A 25,532-nucleotide genomic window follows, 5' to 3' on the forward strand; every position below is an offset into this window, starting at 1 on the left:
TTCAGCTCAGTAAACCATTTATTCAAGTATTTCCAACTAAGAAATCTGAAATTATTTACAGTACATTATGTTCACTAGTGCAGGTCTGAGCTTCGGTAACTGAGACAGACTCAGACGTGACAACACAGAACATGACCATATATACAATAAATGTCACAATCCTTCATTATTCTACACTGTAACTTCATCTTCAGCCCCTCTCACACACATTCACTCCCAACAAACCTAAGTGCACACATGTACATATACAAAGACACGTACAGTTTCACTCTACGTCTCACAGAAGGCGTGAACCATTAAAGCCTTTTCACATCGAGGATGTTTTTCCCTGCAAAAAACTCACAAGAGAAATACGACTTCATTTGATGTATTCTCTAAGACTGCTTACATGTCAGCTGGGTAGTGGAAACACAACCTGTACCATCACTACTTTTGTGAATAACAAAATATGGATTTTTTTTTTGTGAATAGGGGCACCCTCTGACTATAGTTGAATTCAAATGTATAACATTTCATTCAATATATCAGTTTAATATGAAAGTTTGAATTTTCCTTTTCCTCTCCAGACCACAGTTCCGGTCTTGACCGTAACACCTGGAGACTGGAACAAGACTTCACTCCAAGACGAGTACCTGTGGCTGCAATTCATAGTAGATCAGTCCTGTGCAACTTTTCACACCTCACAGAGGACGATGGGGAAATCCACATGAATACAGGGGTGGTCGAGCTTCACAATTCCCTGAAAAATAAAACGATCAATATTCAAATCGACGAATCATTCCAAACATTCTTCAAACAGATCAGCACTGCCCAAAATGTGGCCCCAGCTCACCTGTGGAATCAGATTTTTCTGAATCCTCTTCAACTTGGACTTTTTTCTGCCATTTTTTGTCACCACTGTCTCTTCATAGAATTCATGGGCAAGGTCCCCGTCCTCGTCGTAGTACAAAGAACTGTCAACACAGCAGGTAAACATCAGTTTTAAAGATCCGGGTTAATTTAACAACATATGGTCTTACAATTACAGAGGTTTTGAGAGTCCCACCCCTTACTATTTATTGTATTATTTCATGTTTTTATGTGTTATTATGCTGCATGTCTACTCTGCTATCTACTCTTTTTTTAACTTTACTGAATTTAATTGATCTGCCTCTGCAACCCAGTAGGATCCATACACCTGTGGCCACTGTGGGCCGCTTTTATTGGGACTATTTCTTCAGTAGGAAAGTAGTTCTAATAACAGCTGCTGACAGTAAAGTGTGTGGATTATCTCGAGTAACCAGGAAATTGTCTCCAGAATCACAGAGAACTGTAGTTAGTTTGAGGCGCCCTGGGGACCTATGGGTTAGGGCGCTGACCATAAACCGCAGCCTCCCCACTTCCATCCGGCCTGGGAGCTTTGCTGAATGTCATTCCCCATCTCGTGTCACAGCTCTACTTTCAGCATAAAATGCCTCTATTATATAGCTGCTAATCTCCTTTGTATTTCAGAAATGGAGATCTCAAAACCTCATCAGACTAGAAGACCAAAACAACCTCCACGTAAAATACCTTAAAAGAAAATATGTGGTGATTTGGGTTAACCGAATCATTACCATTTTCCAGTGATGTATTATTTACCTCCTCCTGGTAAAAACAAACGGTGTTGCATTTCTTGAACCTTTCATACGGGCCAAAGACTGCTCGTTCCCATCACTGGCTGAATCTCCTCCGGCTCCACTGCCTGAGAAAGGCCAGACACCTTTGGCTTTGGATCCACTTCCTCCCATCCTCAGAGATAAGACATAGTCTCCAGTTAAAGCTTTCAGTCTGGTTGGTGGCCAGATGCTCTCAATTCCTTACCAAAGCCAGGATCTGAAAATTAAAAAGTGCACAAAGAGAGAACACACACACAGTCAGACTGGTGTTTAGTTGTCACTGCTTGTTTACCTCTGCTGCCTACTGTAAAGACTGTTGATTAGTTGGATTTAATGCTGTTTTTTTGATGAATAACTATATAATACAGTAGATTTAATGCACAAATAACGCTGTCAATGTGATTAATGCAAATTTTTACCCTATAAAACGATTTTGTCCAACTCAGAGACGTGACTGTATCAAAGCTGCTGACACCAGAACTGTCACTGAGCATCTCAACCTTAACTAACACACAAACATCAACCTCTCTCAACTAAACTAACCAAACATCAACCTCTCATCAACTGAACTAACACAAACATCAAACCTCTCTCAACCTAACTAACACAAACTAAATCTCTCAACCTTAATAACCAAACATCAACTCTCTCAACCTAAACTAACACAACATCAACCTCTCTCAACATAAACTAACAAACATCAACCTGCTCTCAACCTAAACTAACACAAACATCAACCTCTCTCCAACCTTACAAACACAACATCACCCTCTCTCAACCTTAACTACACAACATCAACCCCACCTTTAACTAACACAACATCACCTTCTCTCAACCTAAACTAACACAAACATCACCTCTCTCAACTAAACTACACAAACATCAACCTCTCTCAACCTTAACTAAACACAAACATCAACCTCTCTCAACCTTAACTAACACAAAATCAACCCTCCTCTCAACCTTAACTAACACAAACATCAACTCTCTCAACCTTATAACACAAACATCAACCTCTCTCAACCTTATAACTAACGCAAACATCACCTCTCTCAACCCTAAACTAACACAAACATCAACTCTCTCAACCCTTAACTTAACCAAAACATCAACCTCTCCTCAACCTTGAATAACACAAACTCAAACCTCTCCTCACCTTAAACTAACACAAACATCAACCTCTCTCAACTTAACTAACACAACATAACCTCTCTCCAACCTTAACTAACCAGAACATCACTCTCTCAACTTAATAACACAAACATCAACCTCTCTCAACCTTAATAACACAAACATCAACTCCTCTCAAATAACTAAACACACAAAATCACCTCTCTCAACTTACTAAACCATAACATCAACCTCCTCAACCTAAACAACAAAACATCAAACCTCTCCAACTTAACTAACACACAAACATTCAACCTCTCTCAACTTAACTAACACACATCAAACCTCTCTCACCTTAACTAACAAAATCAACCTCTCTCAACATTAACTAACACAAACATCAACCTCTCTCAAACTTAACTAACAACAACATCAACCTCTCTCAACCTTAACTAAAAAATCAACTCTCTTCACTAAATAAACACAAAATCAACCTCTCTCACTTAACTAACACAAACATCAACCTCTCTCACTAACTAACACAAACAATCAACTCTCTCCAACCTTAACTAACATCAAACATCAACTCTCTCAACCTTAACTAACACAAACATCAACCTCTCTCAACCTGACATTATTTATATTGTAGCGGTACGTTATGCTAGCTGTACGGGGAGCTAACAAACTGGGCCATACAACTACCGAACAAAACAAAACAAAAAACCCGCAATTAATCTAAATAATCACACTATTCACATTGCTTTATTAACGCACAAACACAGCCATCGTTCAACAGTTAATGCACACGGTCTGATTCATAAAAACACCCCTCGGTATCCGGCTAATGCGGCTAATAATAGCCTGCTAACGACACCTGCCTGTTTAACAAGGTGAGTTAGCCTGTTAGCTTCTGACGCAGCTTGGCTACAACAGCTGATCGACTCCAAACACAGACACAGACACTTTCTCCGACCCAGCCCGCAGAAACCGGGGGTTTCTAACGTGGTCCCGGTCCGATTCCTACCTTATCGTCCTGTCATAACTTTCACCAGCTGCTAGGTGAGCTAGCGTTAGCTGTTTTGGTCCTCGCGAGAAGGTGATCAGCTGATCGAACAGGCACGAGGCACCTCGAGAGTTAAAGCTAAAATAAAAAAACATCAATTTAACAAAACTCCTCGACATCATCTCTCTGTTGGTAATCTTACAAATGTCAGGCTTAAATGAAAATGTAACACCGTGTTAAATAGACGCTTGTGATGTTTTAAGGTAAAAACAATAAAATACAAAAACTGGATAGAAATGTAAAATTCTTTACTGGTTGCAGTGCACAGTTGTCACAACATTTTGAAGGTTGCTACATGTAAAGTTTGTGCATAGAGGGATACAATGAAGTGAGAATCAGAAGACAAACATTTTCTTTTGAAAAAAAGGACAGAAAAAAACAAAGATATGAAGGAATGACAGACAGCTTCCAGTGAAACACATGTATACCAATATTCATTCATGATTCCAGTCAACCACAGTGACTTCAGCTCTCTCTCTGACATTCATAATTGCATACAAATGTCCATACATCAGTCAAGCTCACAAACTGACGATTCAAAATAAAATAAAAAAGGAGTTGCACCCATCAGGGGTGTCGAGAGGACGTGGCAGACCTTTGAGCCTCGGTCAAATGAAAACCCAGATACCTTTCTACAACATGTGTGTTTAACTTTCTAACAGGATGAATGAAAATATGTCAATATGAGATTAACAAGTATGGTTTTCATGGTAGTTGTTAAAGGACCAGATTGAGGTTATCTAAACCTAGCAGTGATATCATGATGGGACACGTTACGTATTTTTTATTCTGGAAAATTAAAAGGGATTAACACATGGACTAGTGGATTTTCTTTAAACCTAAAAAATGTCAGAACCATCGCTGACATTTTCCTTCAAGTTAAAGTGACACAGCTGAGGTACACAGGATAATCAGATGGTACCCAATAACAAAAACACATTACTGGGTACAACCGCGGTCTCATCTGCCAGTCGTCAGCTCTCTCAACTCATTCTCTCAGGCACATCAGACTCTCCAGGTGTAAGGCACGTCTCTCGCATCATTTCACACGCACATTCGCGCTAGCGCTCTCTCTCTCGCTCTCTCTCTCTCATAGTCTTGCGCCCTGTCTCACTCTCTCGTTCACCGAAGAGGTGTTTTTGAGTTGTGCTCTCTGGGATCTTTGGATGCAGCGATGACTGGTCATCTTCAGGTGATTGGTCCAGCCAAAAGGTGCACGTTTAACCCCCAGCGCAGAGTCGTCTCAGCCGGGGGTCGAGCCAGCCAGAGCGTCCTGCATCTTGGTGCGGGCCAGAGCGTACCGCTGCACTATCTGCTTGACGTGTTCTTCCTCTTCACGCTGCAGAATACGCAGGAAGTTCTTTAACTCGGGCATGGAGAAGGCATGCCACTGTAAGGAGAGGAAAAACAGCATTAATGTATGTACAGTACATAAACACAATCCAACACTTGGTTTGGGATCCTTTATTCTCATGTTCATGTTGCACTCACATTGACTTCTCCAGTTTCATTCTCTTTAAGAACAAAACTGAGGACTTTCTCATTGGGCCCCGAACGCAGACGCAGACGGAGGGGACGCTCATCGTCAGACAGCTTGCGGATATAAACTGAAGGAGGTGGAAAAAGACTCATATTAGTGTACTGCGTACAAATTTCCATTTAAAAAAAAAAGTGACTAACACTGTTGGAAAATGAGTAATACCTTGGTCATGCCGCTCGCTGCGCTCAAACAGAGCGAACTTGCCAGGATTGTCCACCACTGTGAACTTTTTCAACAAGGCCTCGATGACCTCACGAGCAGGAGTGCGTGAACTTATGTGCAGGTGCTTGGATGCGTCCTTCGGCAGGTAGAAGGAGGTGCGGCGCTTCACTCCGCTAGCCTTCCTTCCTCCAGCATCGTGACCTCCTTTCTTTGGAGGTGGAACTGACACAGGCCGCGCCAGCTTGAACTGCACCTTTATGAAGCCAGTGTAGGAACCATCCTTGTTCTGTTGAGAAAATAAAAATGTTACAGTGAAGAAATAAAACACCTTTACATTCAATTGAATGGATTTGTTGAGAAGCATCACTACTCACCATGTTCATGAACAGATTGCTGTTTATTTGAGTGTTGTATTCCTTCACCTTCTGCTGAATCTCTGCAGTTGTGAACTCCTGCTTTCCACTTTCAATCTGTTCATCCTGGAGGAGACAGTGAGGAGTTACAGGGTTAAACCACCAGGTGTCAGTGCTCACCTCCAAACCTCAACACAACACACTACACAGGCCACAGACTGGGACATTAGCTCCTTAAAAATGTCACCTGTTATAATACCAGTAAACTATGGATAACTTACATTGTTTTGTACCAATCACAAAAACATGACATTGGTGTTGACCCCCTTTTGAGCAAGTGCAGACTTTTACACGGTAAAAAAAACACAACTTGCCGCTGTTGTATGAAAACACTGCATGTCTCAAGATAAGTTTCTCATAAATGTAGAATGGGTGTTTTTATTGCATTCATAAAATGTTAACACTAAGTTGGAAGAAGTTGTGGAGCTATCATGTGATTCTTCCAACAGTAGTGCTTCATGTTGTTCAGAAGAGTGGCACAAACAACGCTCACTCCAACAACAGCGTTATTTCTAACGGCGAGCACCGGTTGCATCAGACGCTCAACTTCCTGACAACGTAGCAAAGGCGAAAAACGATGATGTCAGCTCTGCCCAATCCTGTCGGACCGCTCTGATCCCTCGGTGTGGGAGGGGTAAAGGAAGGGAGGATGAGGAAGGGGGGGGGATGTGCAATGTGCAGCTGTTTGCAATGACTGCGACCAACGGTTCGGCATTGCATTCCTCAACTTGGTATTCATGTAAAAATAGCCTCCCCCTCTCAGGCTCTCACAAGTGGGAGAGACAATGCCCGCCCTTGTTTTACAGGCACATCCTGTGAAGTCAGCTGCCTCATCAACCGCACTCTCCCAGTCATGTTTCTATCATGTTTCAGTCATGCACATTTGGCCTCAAGGGTCTGCGTGACCGTTAGCTCAATTAGGGCTTTTCCTGTGTCTGCTGACCAGTTGGTATTTCCTGTTTAAAAAAAGAAAATTCAACTGAACTCTGAGCCAGCACAAATTTAGTTTCCATACTGTACTCCAGCTAATTCCTCGAGGCACGGAGCAAGGGGGTTTCCTCGGGAGTGCAAACCAAATATCAATACCCTTACAGTCCTGTGGATGCTGCTAACATCTGTGTTGGTATTTTTTTGTGCAAATGTATGAAATGTATCTAACTCTGTTCTCCCTCCACCTATTGTCACCCAGATTGTCTAATGAAAAACCAACCAGGCCAAGTTGCAAGCATTAAAAGGGCTCGGTGGCTTATAAATCAGCGTCAGGCCGACAATCAATAGCAGCAATCCTTAGGCAGATTGAAAGATTGTGGAGTTGATATGGTGCCGTTAACAAGTCAATAAATCAATATGACTACCAAATTGAGCTTTCTATTATTGTAACAGTAGGAGGATAAACATATGCAGCTAGTGTGTCTCTACATGCCCACAAAAGGAGTGTCATATAAAAAAAAAAACACTGTGGGGAAGTGCCAACAACACAGAACAAAAATGGCCCCTGCACTGAGACAGAAAATGGTGACTGTCAGCGAGTTTTTACAGTAAACTTAAAGTGTTTCTCAATACAGAAAGCTGATCTGTGAGTGGGTGTGCGGGTGACAAAGGGGAACAGAAAATGACCAAATCAAAAACAATACGTGACTCATCTTCGATTGAGAAATTAGTGTGAGAAACCTGGAGGGAGAGTCAATGAATAGTGGGTGTAAGGCTGGAAACCTGATATGCGGGTGTGCGTCACAAAACATGACATTTGGGTTGTTTCTCAGCAGGAGGGTCTGTGCTTGTTAAAATAAAAAATATGCACTATAAACTGTTTTATAAGCCAAAATCAGTATTGGCTTTTCCCTAGTGCTGCTTTGCATTTTATAGTTCAGTTCCCACGACTTAAGTCTGTTTACTCAAACAGGAAGAACCAGGACTCCACCCTAACCTTGCAAGCTCACTTGGCAAGCATCCTCTCTGCTACACATTGGCCTGTGTGTGACCCCAAAATAGGGTTAAAGTACTCAATTTTAACCAAAAAAAAGGCTGTCAGGAAGGGCGCAGCAATATCAAACAACGCGAGAGTAGCTACGATAAACCACCCATCACCCATCTCAATGCTCTCTGACTTCCCCTTTCTCTACATTGAGGATATGACTTTTATTTCAGGCCCTAACTACTTTTATTGTCTACTTTTGTTCACGTCCACCTCTCTCACCTTCTTCACGTTAGCACTGACGGTATCTTTCCTGGTTTTGGGGAAGAAAGACGTCCGGGCGGTGAAGTACTGCTCGAACTCGGAGTCGGGTTCCTCCTCGCTGCAGTAGCCGCTGCTGGTGGAGCTGCCCCAGGTCTTCTCGAAGGACGGAGTTTTGTCCGCGCTGCTAGCCTCGTTTGTCATACTGACTACCGTTTAAACAAACAATTAAAGCTTAAACTGCGACTTAAAAAGTGTTAAATAAATCACTTATTAAACCTTAAGTTAAAACTGGAGCTTCGCTGAGTTCAAAAGTCACAATAACGGCAATTACTGAAATCTCTGAAGCGTTGATAACCAAAGACTAAATCTTACCGACTTGTTTTTGCCTCTAACTGAATCTACCGGCCACGTTTCCACTGGTACGAACTCGCTCTGTGTGAAACAGGATGTATGCAGGGGTCCCCGCCCTCGCTGTCTCGCTTCCTTCCCCCCGCAGACGCCCCACCCAGGTCGGTTGAGAGGAGTTTGGAAAATACACAAAACCACCGCGGCCGGTTACGATTGGACGCCGAGGGGAAATACCAGTTCCTTCACCCCGTCCTCCCTCCCCCTCCGCCGGCCGGCCTCCCTCCAATGGATGCTGCTGCCTCCCGCTGAATAAGTACCGGACCATGTGATGGTGGGACAGCCATATATAGACCACATGCGAGTTTCATTTCCCCTCAACTCATGGTGAATATAAAACAGATAGAAATTATAAAACTTGGAACAAAGTTAACGTGTTCCTTATCTAGTTTTTCTTGCAGATTGGTGAATACTATGCCTCTATCCAAGGGCGTAAACATGTAAGGGGGTCCAAATGAGAGCCCTAATGCCTCCAACACACATCTTTTATGTGCATTTCACACTTTTATATGATGTTTGTTGAAAATTCACAAATTTAAATTGTAGTTTTGAGGACTGTATTGACATTTGAATTCACATTCTCTATTTTGTTTAGGTCGTTTACTGTTTACTGACTTTAAATACTCCTATCAATGAGAATTATGCATTTTCCAGTAGTAGTGAATAATAGTATAGTACATAGTTTAGAAATAACGTTGCTAAGAGAGTCAGTACTGAGGGTACTGAGGGTACTGGGTGCAGCCAGAGGGGGGAGTCACACTGTTTTCAAGAGACAGTGCTCAAATAAAGGAGGAGATATTTAACACATTATATTGTATATTGGGGGGACAAATTGGTACTTTTTTAGTATTGGGGGGACATAAAGAACATATGGTTACACCCTAGAAACCATTAGGCCCCCTTTATGACACCATGTGGACAATACAACTGATTTGCAGACATTAATTGTCAGTGAATCAATCAGCTGACCACCATGAATAAGTTTCCAACTAATTTAAATTAGTTTCACAGTTCAGATCGTGAACTATCTCGACTGAAACTCAGATTTTTCTAAAGGCTCAGATTTATCCAACTTGGAACTTACTGATACGGAAGTACCTGTAAATAAACGCCCCACGTCAACCAAAGATCATTGTTCGGTGTAATCCCTATTTTAATGGCTATGGTGTTATATTATCCAAGCAGTCATATGATACTGTAACATTTAAACTGTCCTGTTGCCTTTGTGTCCTCGCACAATGAACCTCCCTGTTACAAGTAGACTTAATTTAATGTGCAGAATCAGTGGAGTGTCTCTTTAGTTGATCACTATTTTAATAATTAATTGTTTGAGTCACTTTCCAAGCAAAATACTAAACATTCCCTGTCACCTGCTTCTCAAACATGAGCATTTTCTGCCTACGACTGTTCTTTTTAAGATGATAAATTATATATTTTTGAGACTGGACAGGTTGTCGAACAAAACAAGCAGTATGAATGTCAAGCTGGTAAATCCTGAGGGTCATTTCTCACTGATTTCTTAGACACAACGCTTGAATAACCCTACTCAGAAAGTACTCTGCAGATGACACGATAATGAAAATAATAAGGATGCACAGGGGAAGTACCTGCCAACATAGCCGAACCACTATAAATACAGTTTCTTTTTCTTTTTCTATAATCAGTTACAATCATAGCAGACATCATGACGTGGACTATTTGTGCCACAGCAACCCTAAGCTTCATATTAAATAAACATTAATCCAAAGCGTTTCACTCAGTGAGATATACAGAAAGGGAGAGCTCTGGTATTTGATTGGTACTCTGTAGAAAATAATTGTTAGTTGCATCCCTAATTTTCTGTATTCATATACTGAAATGTAAACACTTTTTTAAACCATCAGGGGGAACTGATACTTTAATGTGACTACAGATGATTCCAGGTTTATAGCTTGAGTAGAGAGACTCTGGCTACTGATAACTATAATCAGGTTTGTTGATAAAACTGTATTTACTTTCTGTTAGAAAAATAACATTTAAAGAGATAAGATGTAATGATTTTTTAAGAGAGATAAACAATCTTTTTCCTCTGTTTGCGTGGCACATCCCACCCACACACTACAGTTTTAATTGATACAAGTATTAACACTGAGGAGAAAACAAGATGAAGTGCATGTGTTCGAGTGGTGAATACATAAATATCCTCCATGTTCTTCTCACATGCTGGGTTCTGAGCATCTTTTTTGTTTATGGCGTTGGCTATCAGCACACAGTATTGGCTGTTGGCAGGAAATACTTTGGAGCCTCCTGCTGTGAACTGAGGAGTTCACACATGTGGGGCTGCTACACCCAGAAACCCTCCAGCTGTTCGTACACCGACCAGGATTGAACCAAAAGTAAAACATTTCAAACCTTACAGATGTGAAAGTGATGAACATAATGATCTTGTCTGGCACGGTTTGTACTGTTTTATGTTCTTTTCTTTTTTCGGTCATATGTTGTGTTCATTGCAGGTATTTTAACACGTTATTAATAACATTAAATGTGGTTAACATGTCTGTTCTGGTGTGAAAAGGCCTCTGCACGCAAAAGCCGAGGCACCACCACCAACAAATCTAGCATGTCGTCATCTGTTCATACTCCGCTGAAGTTTTCACATTCCAGTCGTCCTTTGATAAGCAGCAGGTGTTTGATAGAGAGGGAATAAAGACCTGTTACCAAGAGACCAAAACCCCGCTGCCTTGAACAACTACTGGCCCGTAGCCTTGACTTCCCGCTTTATAAATAAAGTGCTGCAGTAAGGCATCGTGAGGAGAGTTTAGACGTACAGCAGCCAGAACTTTATCAGTATGTTAGTGTTTTAACCAACTCAAATGAACATATACATAATGCTGACTTTGTTTTCTTGTATGTATAATACATGTATACGTGTGTTACAACAAGGATTCTGATGGAGGGATTAAATAAACTGAACCAGATCTTACAAAAGGTATTAGCTGTAACATTTAGTGTTTCTCAACTACTTCCCCTTCAAAGTCATTTACTTCTCTTTTACAAATCCGCCCCCTACCTGGTGCTGCCCTGTATGATTACAACAGGGTCAACCTTTACTGTTGACCCTGTGTAGTTCGTGGAACTGGGTGGAAGGTGTGTATTTATTGCTGTGTAAAATGTTTCCTGTTTTGGGCAATAAAAAAAAAGACTTTGTTCCGTACAGCAGTGTGAAAATTACAGTGTAATCCATCCAGGTTGCTCACAATGTCACATACAAAGTAGAGGCTTTTTTTTATAAGCCACCAGTTTCCTCACTGCGGCTCTTCATGTTGCCATAAAAAGCAAGTAAACAGTGACTTCTACCACTTTTTGGTTATGATGCTGCATATTGTGAACAATTAAAGAGCACAAACCCACTCATACAGAGGTCCTTACCACATTTGTGTCTGTTTCTATGGTGTGCTCCACGACATACGTGTGGTCGGCCACATAGCCCCGGTCCCAGCTGCAGTCCAGCCGGATCAGGGCGCGACAGCGGTAGTGGCATGTGAATCTACAATCTGTAAGAGCAAGAAGTCACTCAGTTTAGATTAACACCGGCAGCAAACATATACATACATGTGACAAACTCACAAATGTGATGTTATTGAGTGCACTTCTAAAGGGGTGATGTCCTCCTCTGGCCATTAATTGTCACTGCAGTTCCTCTAACCTCTGCACTTACCATCATTTGCCCTTAATGCCACACAATATAGATAAATACATAAATGAATGGCAGATCTTGAAATACACAAGTAGCTATGCTCCAGCTGTTGAGTTACACATGAACTTAAGTTTGTATGAATTTTTTCATGATCTTTCATCAGAGTCTTTATAATAATTAGTGTCTGTTTCTATGACACATTCCTTATGATTTGATTGCGGTCTCATAATCAGATTACTGTCAAGAAGCTTTTTTTTTTCTGCACACTAAACGCTTTACACAAACCACAGCTACATTTCAGTGGGTTTCAGTTGATGAAGAGGAAGTTTAAGACTATTGCAACTCCAAGGTAAAGTCTTGAGCAAAAACAGCACGCAGCAGATCTGAAGGTCGACCCTGAACCGAGATAATAACCAAAACCACAAACCACTTAAACAACTACATGCATGTTAGATAAAGTTCCTTCTGCAGGAACATGGAGAGTTATTTATTTTAAAGGCACATCAAAGCAGTTAAAGCTATGATTTCACTCAGTGAAGAGGCAGAGTACAGGGTTGGGTCTACACCTACAACTACATCTTCTCTGTTTAACCAAATTTCCTCTTACTCTCAGTCTTGCCCTCATTTCTGATCATGCATATGCACAACAGCAATCACACATGCACACACCCAGGCGCCACAAACAGCCTACGTAAGACAACTCACTGACACACCGCAGGCTCTGCTTGTACAGTCCCCAGATGAAGTCACCACACAGATCACACCACGTGGGCTGAGCGTGGCTGCAGGGCTGGAAGTTGTGTCCCTCTCCCTTCTCCTCGGTGAGCTGGGGGTCCTGGCTGCTGCTCAGGACTCTGATGATGCCCGCCCGGCTCAGGAGGTCCGGGACCTTCCCCGGGCTGATCCTCAGGGCGTTTGTTCTCTCCAGGCGTGGAGGCGAGCAGGGCGAACGTGTGCCGGTCAAGTCTATCTGCTCTCTGCCCGGCCTCAGGTCACGGAGCTCGATGAACTCCTCCCAAGACATTGTGTCACTCAGAGCCGGGCTTCCTCCATTATCACTGACAGATGGAAAAACACACAATAACACACTGGTACCTGCCAAAAACTGTTGGGCTCCTGTTTCAACGTTTAAAAAAAACAAGTGATCTTGAAATTATAAGGTTTTATCTTATTTAACTTTTAAACCTACACTAACTATATACAATAGTTCAAAGTATCCTGTACTTAAGTAAATGTAGCAATACCACAATACCAAAAATCAAACCCTTATTTAAAAGTAAACCAAAAATTATACTGTAGTAAAAGTACATAGGTATTATCAGCTAAATCTACTCGAAGCATCAAAACTGAAAGTACCCATTATGGCTCCTTTACATATCATTTGATTATATTTACAGATTTTTTAACTGATTTCTTTCTGTAGATCACAAAAAAAGTTGAATATTTCATTTTGAATTGTAATGGAGTATAAGTAAAGTAGCATTAAATGGAATTACTACAGTAAAGTACAGTGCTGTGCTTAGCAACATTGATTAAGCCATATACCATCATTATTCTTCTTATTATTATATTATGTTTGTTTTCCATTATCATAAAGTCTACATCACATTACATTAGTTTACAGTAGATCTCAGACATTTGATTTACATACAATATTTCTGGTAGTTTAGTGATCATGTTTTGCATATGACACGTTGGTTTGTCATACAACATACTCAAGTATTATGTAATATTTAATAGTCTGCAAACTTTTAAAAAAATAAGTAAAACAGGACGATGAAGCCATTGAGAGCCTAACATGACTCTTTCTTCCACGATCAGCTATAATCTTCTCTGTAAATAAAACAATTAAAAGATGCATTTACGAGTCCTCGGAGGATGAATACTCAAATGTTTAAGTTACAAAACAACAATCTTGATTAACTAAGATAACCAAACTTCCTAAGAATACAAAGGAAAAATCAAAATATTCAGTCTAACTCACCAAAACAGGGGAGAAAACAGCCCCGTGGCAACCGCTTTGTCTCAAAACTTCTTCCATCCGAAGAGAAAAACTTTCCGCAGAAATGTTTCTGTTTCCAAGTAACGGAGGTGTGCAGCCTCGGCTTCATCTCTGGAAATAATCGATCATCACCGGTCACTTCCAGCTACAGACGGAGGCCCTTACTTTTGTCCGGGAACAGCGGTGTCTGCTCAAAGACGCTAACCCATCTTTTTGATGATTTTTCAGACTGTGTTTGTAGGAGGAAGCTGCAGCATATCATGAAAAAGGGAGAGAGAGAGAGAGAGAGAGAGATGAGACTGAGCTGTACCGACATCCGGAATGTTTTCACATAGGGGGTGCTTCTGAGTCTGAGTACAGCTCAGTGGGCGTGCAAAATCCCCCAGCCCTGCAACCAAAGGTCTTAATGTGTGATGGATCTGGTTTTCATTTAGCACAGCAGTGGAAAGCCTCAAATAGGATACATATTGTAAATAAACTGCAAAAACGTCAAAATGTCAATATTGATGATGCATTATCCTACAGACAATGCTGTTGTTTACACACAGGTTAGATCCTCTGCACAAAGTCAACAATACAACATGCTGGGAGGCTTAATCTGAACTGGACTAGCAGGAAAATTTAGTCCCAAGAAGAAGTGAATAAAGATTCCCAGAGATCCCCTAGGTGAGTAAGTGAGTCTATCAGGTTCCACACTAAAAATGCTTTTGTTCTTTATAGAACTGGGAAAGAAGACAAAGAGGAGGGAGTTATGAAAGCATTTTTTTATTTGTCAAGGCGGAGGGAGTTATGAAAGCATTTTTTTATTTGTCAAAATACCAAAATGTATTAAATCTAAGAGAAACAAATGAGAATGAACTGGATAAAGCTAACACCCTAAAGCTCTTCTATTAAAGACAACAGTATGGTTAAAACAGTTATCATCATAACAAATATTACACTCAGGAACAACACAATTCTGTAACGGGGAATTAACATTTCCAGCATTAAAAATAAAGAAGATTCCCTAGAAATCCAAATCTGTATCGTCCCATCTGCCACCACTCCGAACACGTGCTTCAACAGTCTCTCTCTTTTAGCTGTTCGACTCCCTCTGGATCTTCTCTGTGGCCTCGGCCATAAGCTGGCAGGCTTTCTTGTGTTTAGGCCAGTGCTTCACCTGACATTCTCTGATAAAACAAACAAAACAAAAAAAACAATAAGATGAACGAGACATCAGCAGAAAAATGTCACAGATTTAGTGTTGAAAAGTATGTCTGAAGTACAATAGCTCAGATGTTCTTCTCCCTAACCATGTTGTCCAGCTCCTGGGTCATCCTGAGGTGTAACTATTTTCAGCAGCTATAAACTTATTCTTTCAGCCATTACGCAAAGCTCCTGACTATACAGGTGAGCACTGGAAAGTACCAAAGCTATAAAAAACTGATCTACAATCAGAGTTTCGACCCACGGCTGCACTGTGGGGAAGAAGATCAACTGGTCCTCATTATGTGTACAGTGACTTTTTCTGTACCAGCACTCTGTGCAGGTTGTTAGTTTAAAATAAAAGAATAAATACAATGATCTTATTTTGGGTGCCTAAGACTTTTATTTTATTTTTGTCGTGGTATCAAAAGAGGTATCTAGTATTGTGTTTTTATACTAATATTGTATTAAAATTCTGGTATTGTGACAGACTTAGTATCTGCATTACTGCTGGCCTTTTACACCTATAACTATACATGTCTTACCTGTGACAGTACCATTCTCCCTGACAGCGAGAGCATCTCTTTGCAGCCTCTTTCCCACAGGATCCACACTTTGGTTTCTCAGGGAGTAAACTCTCTATCACATCTAAGTTGTACGTCTGAGCCAACCTGGTAAAGAACAATCAATACTTGTCTCAATAATAACACAACAGCACAGATGGATTGAGTTCTCTGCAGTAACACTGAAGGTATTACCTCTGTGCCTGCAGCCTCAGGTCACTCTCAGATGGGTTGAACGTCTCTTTGACTTGATACTTCGCTATTGCCTGCCACTTCCCAGAATTCTCCCTCACAATGTGGTTCCACATTTCTGGGATCTACACATGAATGAAAGCTCTGGGTAAATGCACAGAGGCACAGTAAGGTATAGAGATACTGTGTGTGTGAGTGTGTGCATGTATGTGCGTGTACCTGTTCCAAAACAAGCTCTTTTTTTGGAGGGGCGGGGTCTGTAACTGCCAGGTGAGCCAGGTAACGCTGCAGTTCCACCAGGTTCGGCAGCTGATCAATCAACACTTCTGTCAAGAAACCCCGGAGCTGCAGCACATGAAGGGTCAGCCCACCAATAACAATACAGCAGCGAGAACAACAACGTAATCAGCGTTAAGAAGAGGGCAAAATGTTATTACAGGAGGATGCACAAGGCCCTCTGCTTATATAATTAATGCAACAGGAAGAGGATGAGAAAACGTATAATAGGAGGAAACTTCTTAGTCAAAACAACCCTTTGGAAACTGAATCTGGATTTTCACAAGTTGTAAGACAATGATCTGGCACTCGCACACTTCCTGAGCTTCAGTTTACAGATAATAAACAGTAGCCACTTGAACAGAGGAGGACATTAAAATCAAGTTACACGTTTATTAATTAAAATAACTCAAATAAGGGATGAGAGTCGGTTTTATACCTTTAGAAGCTGGTTCTTGTTGAAGTTGTTGAAGTCATATTTCCGTTGGCAATCTTCCTTCAGCAACAGATTGTAAAGAGAAATCCAGACCTGACCATCTAGTTTTGTCATCTTCAAACGGTCCTCAACGGGAATCTTCTGCCATCTGCCATTTGTGTACTTTTCTATCTCACCTTCAATGGGAGGCAACTGAATTAATACTCATTTGTTAGGCAAACGCCAACATCTAAGGACACATTTGCTGTGCAAGAGGCGTGACATACCTTTACTACAGCGACTCCAAGGGCAGCAGTCAATCAGCTGAACCAGCACACAGGGCATGTTATGGGTGCACAGCATGCGATTGATAACACTGATGCTGTAAAGAAAAAGATACACTTTACTTCAATCAGCTGTAGAGGTGAAACCACGGTAACAGTAAATTAATAAACGCTCAATTAACAGAAAACTAATCTGCAACAATTTTGATAGTTGATTAATCATTTAGGTCCATTTTCAAGCAAAAATGCCAAACAGTCCTCGATTGCAGCTGGTCAGATGTGAGAAAACGCTGCTAGTTTTATATTATTGTAAATTAAATAACTGTTGGTCAGACAAAACAACAGTCTCAACAAAATGATTATTGAACATATTGTTAAAAAAATAACTGATGGATAAATCAAAGGTTTAGCTTGAATTGTAAATGTCTCCCTCTCCCTCCTGTAAGCTCAAAACCAACCCTCACTGACGGTCCAGACTCTGCATTACCTCTCAGTGTGATCCGTGATGTAGCGCAGCACAGAGACAGCCTTCAGGGAGATTTCAAACTCCAGTGAAGCACTCTGTGTCTGCAACTCCTTCAAAAGGTTAAAAGAATGACGTGACTGATCACTTTAAGACTCCTGCAATAGCCGGAACAATGAAACCAACAAAAGCACCATAAATGTCAGACTCTCATACCTCTGTAGAGGATACAACTGCTTCCCCTGTCAGGTTGTGTTCGTCATGAGTCGTTACGCCCCCCCTGGTCGCCTTGCTGGCCAGCAGGGTGAGTTTGCGGTGGCAGTAATCCACCAAGTCTAGAACGGAGTCATCAGCTGCCTCACATGAATCCTACACAATACACAAAACTCTTTCAACGCATCACATAAAGATTATTTCACAAGTGTTTACAGAGAGAAAGAGCCGAGGGTCTGAACCGCCCCGGCACGTGATCACATCCATGATTTAAAGCACTTCAAATATGCAGCTGATGCACACACTGACCTTATGAAACATGATCGTTTCAAGTAGGTTTATGATCGTGGCTTCGTGGTGGATCTAAGGAGACATCAAAGAACATGTGATATCAGTTATGAGCGCTGCAAGCTGATCATCATCTTCCATCTCGCTTTACACTCACCACCATGTAAAGATGAAATGTGTTCTTGGGATTAAAGTCCTGCAGCTGACATAAGACGGGGAACACTTTTTGTTTCCACACTTCGACGAGGATCAGTTCATGGACCAGAACGGGTATCTGGAGACGGAGGAGGGGAGATACTGTATCATCATATCATCATATGTAACTGTAGGCAATAGAAACTACAGAACTCTTCTTCAGGGTTTGGGTAATTGCCACCGACATTCACCTTTCCATATGACACCAGGAGCTCCTTGACGAACTCATCATGAGCTGCAGACGCATTCAGTATCGCCTGCATGTTGAGTTTCTCAATGTACTCATGCTGTCTGAACCACCTGTCAACACACAAAGAGAAACAATTAAGAAACAGCAGAGTTAGGCTTCAGGAACTGTCCAGACCTCTCAGATAGTTTGTGACAGGTCTGCTTACTGCCCCGAGAGTCAAAACTAACATGGAGGAGCTTTATTCAGTTTCTATGAGCCACATATCTGAAATAAAAACCTCCAACTCTCAGTCCTATTAAGTTGAGGCTCAGCACTTTTCTGTTTGCAACTGTATGTAATTTAAAAAAAGTTGGGACTATTCGTAACTTTTATGTCTTATGCAAAGAACTTAAATTATTGCATTTATTCTTATTTGACATGGACTGGGCAAGGATTACATCGTTACATCGTTGGGGGAGGTAAGTGCCTTGAATTAAGCAAGGTAGCAATCATCGTATGACACTGAGGTGGCATCTTCAATCCTCTATGCAGTAGTCTGTTGGGGAACCTGTACTCTATACTCAAAGACCTATTTATAGCTTATATTCCCTTTAAATTACACTGCTGTATATATTTTCTATCCTGTGCAATTATATTATTTCTACACTACCTCCTGCTGTGACCTGAGCAATGTTCCCCATCAATAACTATATAATAACATCATATCTGTAAATAAAAAGCCATACATAGTTCACATATTATCACATATTTATGTTATATATTGTATTTTATTTTTTCTATTCTTATTTAATGTGTATTTTTCTAATCTGTTGTGTTGTATCTGGATCTACTGTAGCAAGTGAATTTCAGTAAAGTCTATCTTACCTTAATAAAGCAGTGGTGGAAAGTAACTAAGTACATTTACTCAAATACTGAACTTTTTTAAGATACTTTACTTGAGCTTTTGATTTTGTGCTGCTTTATACTGCTACTCCACTACGTTTCAGAAGGAAATATTGTACTTTTTACTACCTTTCACCTGCTCCACCTTTACCAGCTGCAACATTACACATCAATGCATCAGTAATTATAATACAATAATATAATACACATTATTCTGAAATGGGCCATTCTGCACAATGAGTACTTTTACTTTTGGTCATTTAAAGTATATTTTGATGATAATACATTTGTGATTTTACAAAGTAATTGTTATTTTTAGTAACAGAGTATTTCTATATGAAGATCTGAGTAAAGTTACTTCTTCCACCACAATAAGTCATTTTCCATTAGAGTATTTCTAACTACTGAGGAGGATTTAAATACTTTTTAGATGTCCCAACATGTATACATATATATATGTATACAATAAGTAGTTAATGTAGTAGTAAACAGGGTTCAGGGTACTGTCAGTGGTTAGTGGAGGTCTCTTTCTAACATTTGCTTGTTGTCCATCTCACCTCGCAGAGCCCACTTCCTTGAGAGGGAAAGTTTCCAGACTTTGAACAAACCCCTCAGCTTCGACAGGCAGGACTACCGACGGGTCCATGGTCGTTATAGGAAGCCACTCAACAAGCTATCAAGTTAAAAAGAGACTCGCTGTCTTCAGTCGGGCTGTTTCTGGAGTTGAACTATCAGCGTCAGCGATACCCCGTCGTCATGGTTACTGTAAACCAAGCGCACACAGAGGGCAGTACCTCCCGTCCGCCGGAGAGGGGCGGTGCATCTTCAGGTAAAAACCAAGAGTGTTTAACAGTCTTAAATCAACATGTGATGAAGGATGTGAGGTTCATGAGCTGCAGTGCCACACTGTAAAAATACTACATTACAAGTTAGTGTTACTAGAAAGAGTTTACTGATGCATTAGTGCTTAAGTATTATTTTACAGTTAATACATAATCTACCACTAGATTATTCAATTACTAGACCAGTAATTATAGCTGTCAAATAGATGTTGTGTAATAAAGTATTTTTTATTTGGATTTGAAGACATTACAGGTAAAATCAGTACTAAAGTAAAAAATTAATTAAAACGTTTTTTCACAGCCCGATGAGATCTTCTGTATCTGCTTGTTCTAGTGCTTCAATCTTCGTTTTTTTATGGCTGTACAATGTGTTTTGTTTTGTTGTTTTTTTAGCATAATTTTATACAATTTAAGACAAGCTGTCACACTGTGGTTTAATCTCCTTTATTAATCACAGATTTCCTTTTTGTACAATATTAATAAATACCACCTTCCACACTCGACCTAAACAAAAGTATATACCAATTCCTGATGAAGAGTTAGTTACACTAAGATAAAAATTACAAAATACTACTTTTGTTATTCCTCTCACTGAAGGCATCTTTGGTTGAGGCGTCTCTGTATCTCTGAGTCTGGCAGTTACTGTCACATCACTTCCAGCACACCACGATGTTGGGATCATTTTCCAAACGTTCGTCGAGCTCCTGGTAACTGATTCCTGTAAAATTATATGACATTGTAAACATACTTGTTTTCTACCATTAGTTATCAGTTCGCACTAAACTAACAGAGGGAGCTGTAAAAAACCTGCCTGTTTTGCAGCAGATCTCATCGTAACTATGACAACCGGTATAAAGTCGAGGCAGCCTGCTCCTCTCATCGCGGATCACCTTCACCGGGTATTTCTGCAGCCGTCGAATGAGAGACCTCATCAGTCCGAACTGGATCAGCCTCCTGAAGGGGAACACATGGCGCACATGTTAATAACTGTGACTCCAGTATTTTCAGGAGCTGATAAAGTGATTGATGCCGACCTCTCATCAACCCTTTGAAGCTGCTGCGAGTAACGAGAACAAAGGTCTCGGACGGTGGTTCCCGGACTCAAACCGCAGTAGAGCTGGAACACGTCTCTCAGACTGGCACGCTTCTGACCTGACAAACAACACGACAATGCAATCACAAGATAAACAGAAACAAATGACGCTTGTGTTCAATAATCGGGACCCTTATTTACCCTGCTTAGTGACGTAGCTGAGGCACTCTTCCTGTATGGACTTATCATCCATGAGGCTCTGGACTTTGGGGGTTGTGCAATACACATTACTGTACTGGAGGAGGTAAAAGGCACAAGACAATCACAAAAGTAAACAGACCCTAAAAGAGAAAAGTGGTAATATTTTTAGATTAAATAAGAAAATGTAAGAGAAAAAAAGTCATAATATTAGAAGAAAAAAGGTGATAATGTTTCATAATTTTAATACTCTTTAATCTCTTTAGTTAACAGGTGAGATCGGTCTCAGTTCTGAAGTGTCGAATGAATGATGTGGGTGAGTTGAACTAAAAGGTTTCACCAATAGCGACTTTTCTTATATAATATACATATTCCATCAGAAATAGGACCACTACACCATGGATGCACAATACACCTTTTTCACAGCAGCCATTTTGAGCATGAGAACTAGTAGGCGCCTAACGACAGGCTGGTTTTCTTCACTCGGTTTTGGAAACCTGAATGGAACATAACCTTAATGAGTTTAATTCACCTGTGTTTACGTAAGTATTTCTTTTCAAAATGGCTGCTGTGAAAAGGGCCTATTGCAGTGGAATAAGTCCAATGTGTTGTGCTGTGTGAGGTTCGTTTTGTACCTGGAATATTGACACCAAAGTCACAACACCATAATACCTGTGAAGGGAAAGGATGATTTTGAGGATCTCTTCTTTGGTTTCTTTTGGAAATTAAAAGTCTTACAACACTGAAGTGCAACACACACCAGCTGAGTCACGACGCATCTGATCATCTGAAAACAGCAAATGTGATAAAAACTGCTGCTTTCCTGAAGAGCAGCAGCAGCAGCAATGAGAAATAAGAGAGTGTCTTATCCTGACCTTATCTGAAGACTGTGCCAGTTTGCAGGCTTACTGTAGATAAAAAATAACGGATGAGCGTGTTTGGACATGCCTCCGCTGGCATGCGTTACCCTTTTATTAGGCGAAATGTACTCACAGCAGATTCTGCACAGCAATGCGAACAAGATTCAGCTCTACATCCGCTTCAGCAGAGATTTTTTGGATGTGTCTGAATCCGTCGATATAGGGGAGGATCTGCAGTAAACACAGTGTAACATTACTGGCTTTTACTAAAGCTCTATACACACTGCTGTCTATATATAATCTTATACTGCTTATTATTATAGCAATAACACATTATTGTACAACACTATTTCCTACACTAAAGCCTCCCATGCATCCATAAACTACAGCTGATAACCAGCCATTAATCACTAATCTTTCTCCCAGTGGTTCTTAGAAATGTGTCACGTCTTATCACAGCGTTGATAACAGTCACAAGGCCTACCTGTTGGGTGGTGAGATCCCACTGAGATTTGATAAAGTGGTCTTTGCACTGGGTGAAGACTGGCACGTCATATTCTTGGACAATCTGGGGGTCCTTTCTCAGCTGGATCAGCTTTAGGTGTATGGTGTTGGATGCATCTAGAAAACCAAAACAGACACAGAACAGAAAGAGACTTGATTTAAAGTAAAATAAGGTTTTCAAGGGCCAAATCGTGAACACAGTAAGTGCTGAATATTGTGTGGCACTGCTATGAGATGACACTAGCAGCAGTGGCCCCAAGGTAATTTGAATTTAAGACCCCGGATTAAGTAGAAGTGCTGGTTAATAATGATGTTTGCCCTTTTGAAAGGATCAATGTGATTATTAGATTTTTCAAGCAAGGAGCTTTCTTCCTTCTAATGAGTTTTAGAAAAGGGTCTAATTAGTTTGTTAGATACCACACTTTGAGTGTTTTAAACATGTTCAGGTATATCATTATCCAGGAATAGATTACAGCATTTTTGTACGTTCATTTTTTAATAAAATAAAGAATTTGAGTTTGAATGCTATCTTTAAACAGCTACAAAAAACAAGTATTACCAAACTTAAGATGTAAATTATAATCAGCCCATCTCTGAACTCCAGAAAAGCCTCAATAGTGTTTGTAGAGGATGTAGTTTACCAATCTGAATGTATTTCCTCTCTTTTTACAGCACACACTTTAAATAACTGCTTGCACGGTGGTGTCACTGTGTCTTGGGACCTTATTTGTTTATAATAACAATATCACTAAATTCAATTTGGACACCTTTTTCCTGTTCCTGTTGTGCACACACTTGTTTGCATTTCACCACCACCTTGAGGATGTATGTTAAAGACGTATGTATGTTAAAAGGTTGTTTGCCACAGATACAATTAGACAGTAAAATCTAAAATAATACCTATGGGTAAGGTGCAGGCTCCTGTGGCATTAAGTTCTTCCAACAGCGTCGACATAATGGGTAAAAGTTTCTGCTTGCTCTCCTCATTGGAAATAAATCCACTCTCCAGCTGCAACACAACGAGGCAAAAAACATTTGAAGACATCTTATTACTGAAAACTGAAATCCCATCGGTGACGAGTGCAGATGTGAAAGTGTTCCCTTACCTCCAGAGTTGTGAGGTACCCGGACAGCTTCTTAACAATCGGCTCAAGGGCACATGTGTTGGTCTGAGCATCACAAACGAGGCCAAGGTTAAACAGGAGGGCGTTTCGGCTGTACTTTTTATGTTCGATGCACACGGGACACCCGATTAACTTTTTTCCCATGGCAGTGCTAAAAAAAAAAAGATATGAAGAGCACAGAGAACAGTTCGATACTGACGAAGAGCAGGTGAAAGAAATCAAATGATTATGGGAAATAGACAGAAGAGGAGTGTTTACATACACTGTTATTAATTTGTTTTGCAGCTCCGGCTTGGTGATGATATAAACCTGAACTGTGTCAAAGAGCTCCCGGGAAATGTATTCCTCTGGGACCTGTCAGGAGAGGACATCGGGGACAATGTATGACAAGATACGTCCTATAAGATACGCTAAGAAGATTATGTTCTTTTCACTTCCAAGGTCAATACCACCAGAATATGTAGAGGGATTAAAATACCTGTTTATCATTAATAGGATCAATTATTCACATTTTAATTCCATCATATTCCCTAATACATAGTCAAACACAAGGATGCAGAGACTGTCCCGGGGAAATCTCTGTCACATTTACTTTAAACACTTAATAATAATAATTTCAAATACTAAATATGATCCAACATCTTTTACATACAGACCTCAACTTCATTTAAAAGAAAATATTTTAAGAAATGGGGACTGATGGTTGCTGTAATATACTTTAGATTCACATAGATTAACATAACTCCCAATATTTGACATCCTACACATGGAAGAAACCCTGTAATCTACCAAGATTTATGATACTATTTTTTAAAAGTCCTATATATTAGACTTCAATTTCAATGTACGTCTTGTTTTTGATATCAAATTATATGATTCCTATAACTGTAGTATCATAATAAGGATAATTATGCCATGTTGGTATTGACATACAGTCATTAATAAGACAACTGTGGTTATTTTATTACAACTAATCTTAATATAAATGTTGAACTATAATGCAAAACATTGTATCTGCACACTCACCTGATATGTTATCTTTGGACCCAGTGTGGGGTGAAACTCACTGAAAAATATACACTCTATTCGACTGCTCATGCCCATCATAGACCTTAAAGTTACCTAGTGAAAGCAAACTTTAATGAAAGCAAACTTTAACCAAACTGTTTCACTATCCTGTTTGTGACTGCTGTGTAGCAGCTGTAGCTAGCTGCTAGCTTCCCCTTTTAACGCCACAGACAAGCTCCTGAGCTGTGAGTGAGTGAGTTTTAGAGGTCAAACGTAAGAACAACGTCCCAACAAATATGTTACCACTGTAGTTTGAACAGAAATGCTGTCAACACAACAGAAAGCTATCAAACAACTCTCCAATAGTCGACACAGTCACAAACACAGCAGACCGGGGAACAACAATGCTGATGAGTTCACGGACTCCTCGTAACTTACTGTTGTAAATAACGGACATCGCAAATACTACCTTACGTTAGACAGTGAAGTATTTATTTAACAAATTAAAAATAATAATAACTCAATTTATGTTGTAAAGTGTTTATTTCTACATCTTTGGTGCATTTGCAGTTGCTTTGTTCTGTTGAAAAAGTGTCTCAGACAGTTTGAAGTTAGCTAGCAGTTGTATAC

At 40.3% G+C, this 25,532-nt stretch overlaps 4 protein-coding genes across 8 annotated transcripts; all 4 read right to left on the reverse strand.

Moving 5' to 3' along the window:
- Positions 1-3,898, reverse strand: tusc2a (tumor suppressor 2, mitochondrial calcium regulator a). 3 transcript variants are annotated; one of them, XM_035661787.1, is made up of 4 exons: positions 3,772-3,898; positions 1,621-1,854; positions 833-953; positions 1-739 (listed from the first exon to the last, which is right to left on the reverse strand). In XM_035661787.1, the coding sequence occupies exons 2-4, from the start codon at positions 1,767-1,769 to the stop codon at positions 674-676; spliced, it is 336 nt and encodes a 111-aa protein (XP_035517680.1). In that variant the 5' UTR covers positions 1,770-1,854; positions 3,772-3,898; the 3' UTR covers positions 1-673. The 3 variants fall into 3 exon arrangements, with proteins under 3 accessions (XP_035517680.1, XP_035517682.1, XP_035517681.1); XM_035661789.1 differs by lacking the exon at positions 3,772-3,898 and adding an exon at positions 3,626-3,754; XM_035661788.1 differs by lacking the exon at positions 3,772-3,898 and adding an exon at positions 2,057-2,192.
- A 143-nt stretch (positions 3,899-4,041) lies between these two features.
- LOC118328177 (ras association domain-containing protein 1-like) lies at positions 4,042-14,489 on the reverse strand. 2 transcript variants are annotated; one of them, XM_035661785.1, is made up of 7 exons: positions 14,170-14,489; positions 12,891-13,243; positions 11,918-12,042; positions 5,887-5,991; positions 5,513-5,798; positions 5,302-5,417; positions 4,042-5,200 (listed from the first exon to the last, which is right to left on the reverse strand). In XM_035661785.1, the coding sequence occupies exons 2-7, from the start codon at positions 13,207-13,209 to the stop codon at positions 5,054-5,056; spliced, it is 1,098 nt and encodes a 365-aa protein (XP_035517678.1). In that variant the 5' UTR covers positions 13,210-13,243; positions 14,170-14,489; the 3' UTR covers positions 4,042-5,053. The 2 variants fall into 2 exon arrangements, with proteins under 2 accessions (XP_035517678.1, XP_035517679.1); XM_035661786.1 differs by lacking the exons at positions 11,918-12,042; positions 12,891-13,243; positions 14,170-14,489 and adding an exon at positions 8,123-8,630.
- Positions 14,490-14,943: 454 nt separating this feature from the next.
- zmynd10 (zinc finger, MYND-type containing 10) lies at positions 14,944-20,064 on the reverse strand. 2 transcript variants are annotated; one of them, XM_035662175.1, is made up of 12 exons: positions 19,891-20,064; positions 18,453-18,561; positions 18,224-18,340; positions 18,088-18,141; positions 17,797-17,934; positions 17,590-17,705; positions 17,106-17,200; positions 16,843-17,015; positions 16,347-16,472; positions 16,131-16,252; positions 15,918-16,043; positions 14,944-15,356 (listed from the first exon to the last, which is right to left on the reverse strand). In XM_035662175.1, the coding sequence occupies exons 1-12, from the start codon at positions 19,977-19,979 to the stop codon at positions 15,263-15,265; spliced, it is 1,359 nt and encodes a 452-aa protein (XP_035518068.1). In that variant the 5' UTR covers positions 19,980-20,064; the 3' UTR covers positions 14,944-15,262. The 2 variants fall into 2 exon arrangements, with proteins under 2 accessions (XP_035518068.1, XP_035518067.1); XM_035662174.1 differs by having other exon boundaries at positions 17,590-17,678; positions 17,782-17,934.
- Positions 20,065-20,595: 531 nt separating this feature from the next.
- nprl2 (NPR2 like, GATOR1 complex subunit) lies at positions 20,596-25,325 on the reverse strand. Its single transcript, XM_035661937.1, has 11 exons — positions 24,921-25,325; positions 24,157-24,248; positions 23,877-24,045; positions 23,671-23,779; positions 22,751-22,887; positions 22,400-22,497; positions 22,042-22,078; positions 21,410-21,503; positions 21,210-21,327; positions 20,987-21,129; positions 20,596-20,893 (listed from the first exon to the last, which is right to left on the reverse strand). The coding sequence occupies exons 1-11, from the start codon at positions 24,999-25,001 to the stop codon at positions 20,826-20,828; spliced, it is 1,146 nt and encodes a 381-aa protein (XP_035517830.1). The 5' UTR covers positions 25,002-25,325; the 3' UTR covers positions 20,596-20,825.
- Positions 25,326-25,532: the final 207 nt, after the last annotated feature.

Source organism: Morone saxatilis, unplaced genomic scaffold (assembly GCF_004916995.1).
Source record: "Morone saxatilis isolate NCDOM2014 unplaced genomic scaffold, NCSU_SB_2.0 Contig18, whole genome shotgun sequence".
Classification (NCBI taxonomy): Eukaryota; Metazoa; Chordata; class Actinopteri; family Moronidae; genus Morone; species Morone saxatilis.

Bases quoted from the DNA above. Each gene is read 5' to 3' on its own strand.
- nprl2 (XM_035661937.1), bottom strand. From the start codon at position 25,001: ATGATGGGCATGAGCAGTCGAATAGAGTGTATATTTTTCAGTGAGTTT. The intron at 24,046-24,156 runs GTATGTAAACAC...TTTTTTTTTTAG, and splicing joins CAAAACAAATTAATAACAGT to CACTGCCATGGGAAAAAAGT. The intron at 21,130-21,209 runs GTCGGCATCAAT...GTTCCCCTTCAG, and splicing joins CTTCAAAGGGTTGATGAGAG to GAGGCTGATCCAGTTCGGAC.
- tusc2a (XM_035661787.1), bottom strand. From the start codon at position 1,769: ATGGGAGGAAGTGGATCCAAAGCCAAAGGTGTCTGGCCTTTCTCAGGC. The intron at 954-1,620 runs GTAAATAATACA...CTGTGTTGACAG, and splicing joins TTTGTTTTTACCAGGAGGAG to TTCTTTGTACTACGACGAGG. The intron at 740-832 runs GTGAGCTGGGGC...TTTATTTTTCAG, and splicing joins AGAAAAATCTGATTCCACAG to GGAATTGTGAAGCTCGACCA.
- LOC118328177 (XM_035661785.1), bottom strand. From the start codon at position 13,209: ATGTCTTGGGAGGAGTTCATCGAGCTCCGTGACCTGAGGCCGGGCAGA. The intron at 5,992-11,917 runs GTAAGGACCTCT...TGTCTCCTCCAG, and splicing joins TAGAAACAGACACAAATGTG to GATGAACAGATTGAAAGTGG. The intron at 5,201-5,301 runs GTGAGTGCAACA...CTCTCCTTACAG, and splicing joins ATGAAACTGGAGAAGTCAAT to TGGCATGCCTTCTCCATGCC.
- zmynd10 (XM_035662175.1), bottom strand. From the start codon at position 19,979: ATGGACCCGTCGGTAGTCCTGCCTGTCGAAGCTGAGGGGTTTGTTCAA. The intron at 17,201-17,589 runs GTAATGCAGAGT...TTTTCTTTACAG, and splicing joins ATCACGGATCACACTGAGAG to CATCAGTGTTATCAATCGCA. The intron at 16,044-16,130 runs GTAATACCTTCA...GTTCTTTACCAG, and splicing joins CTGAGGCTGCAGGCACAGAG to GTTGGCTCAGACGTACAACT.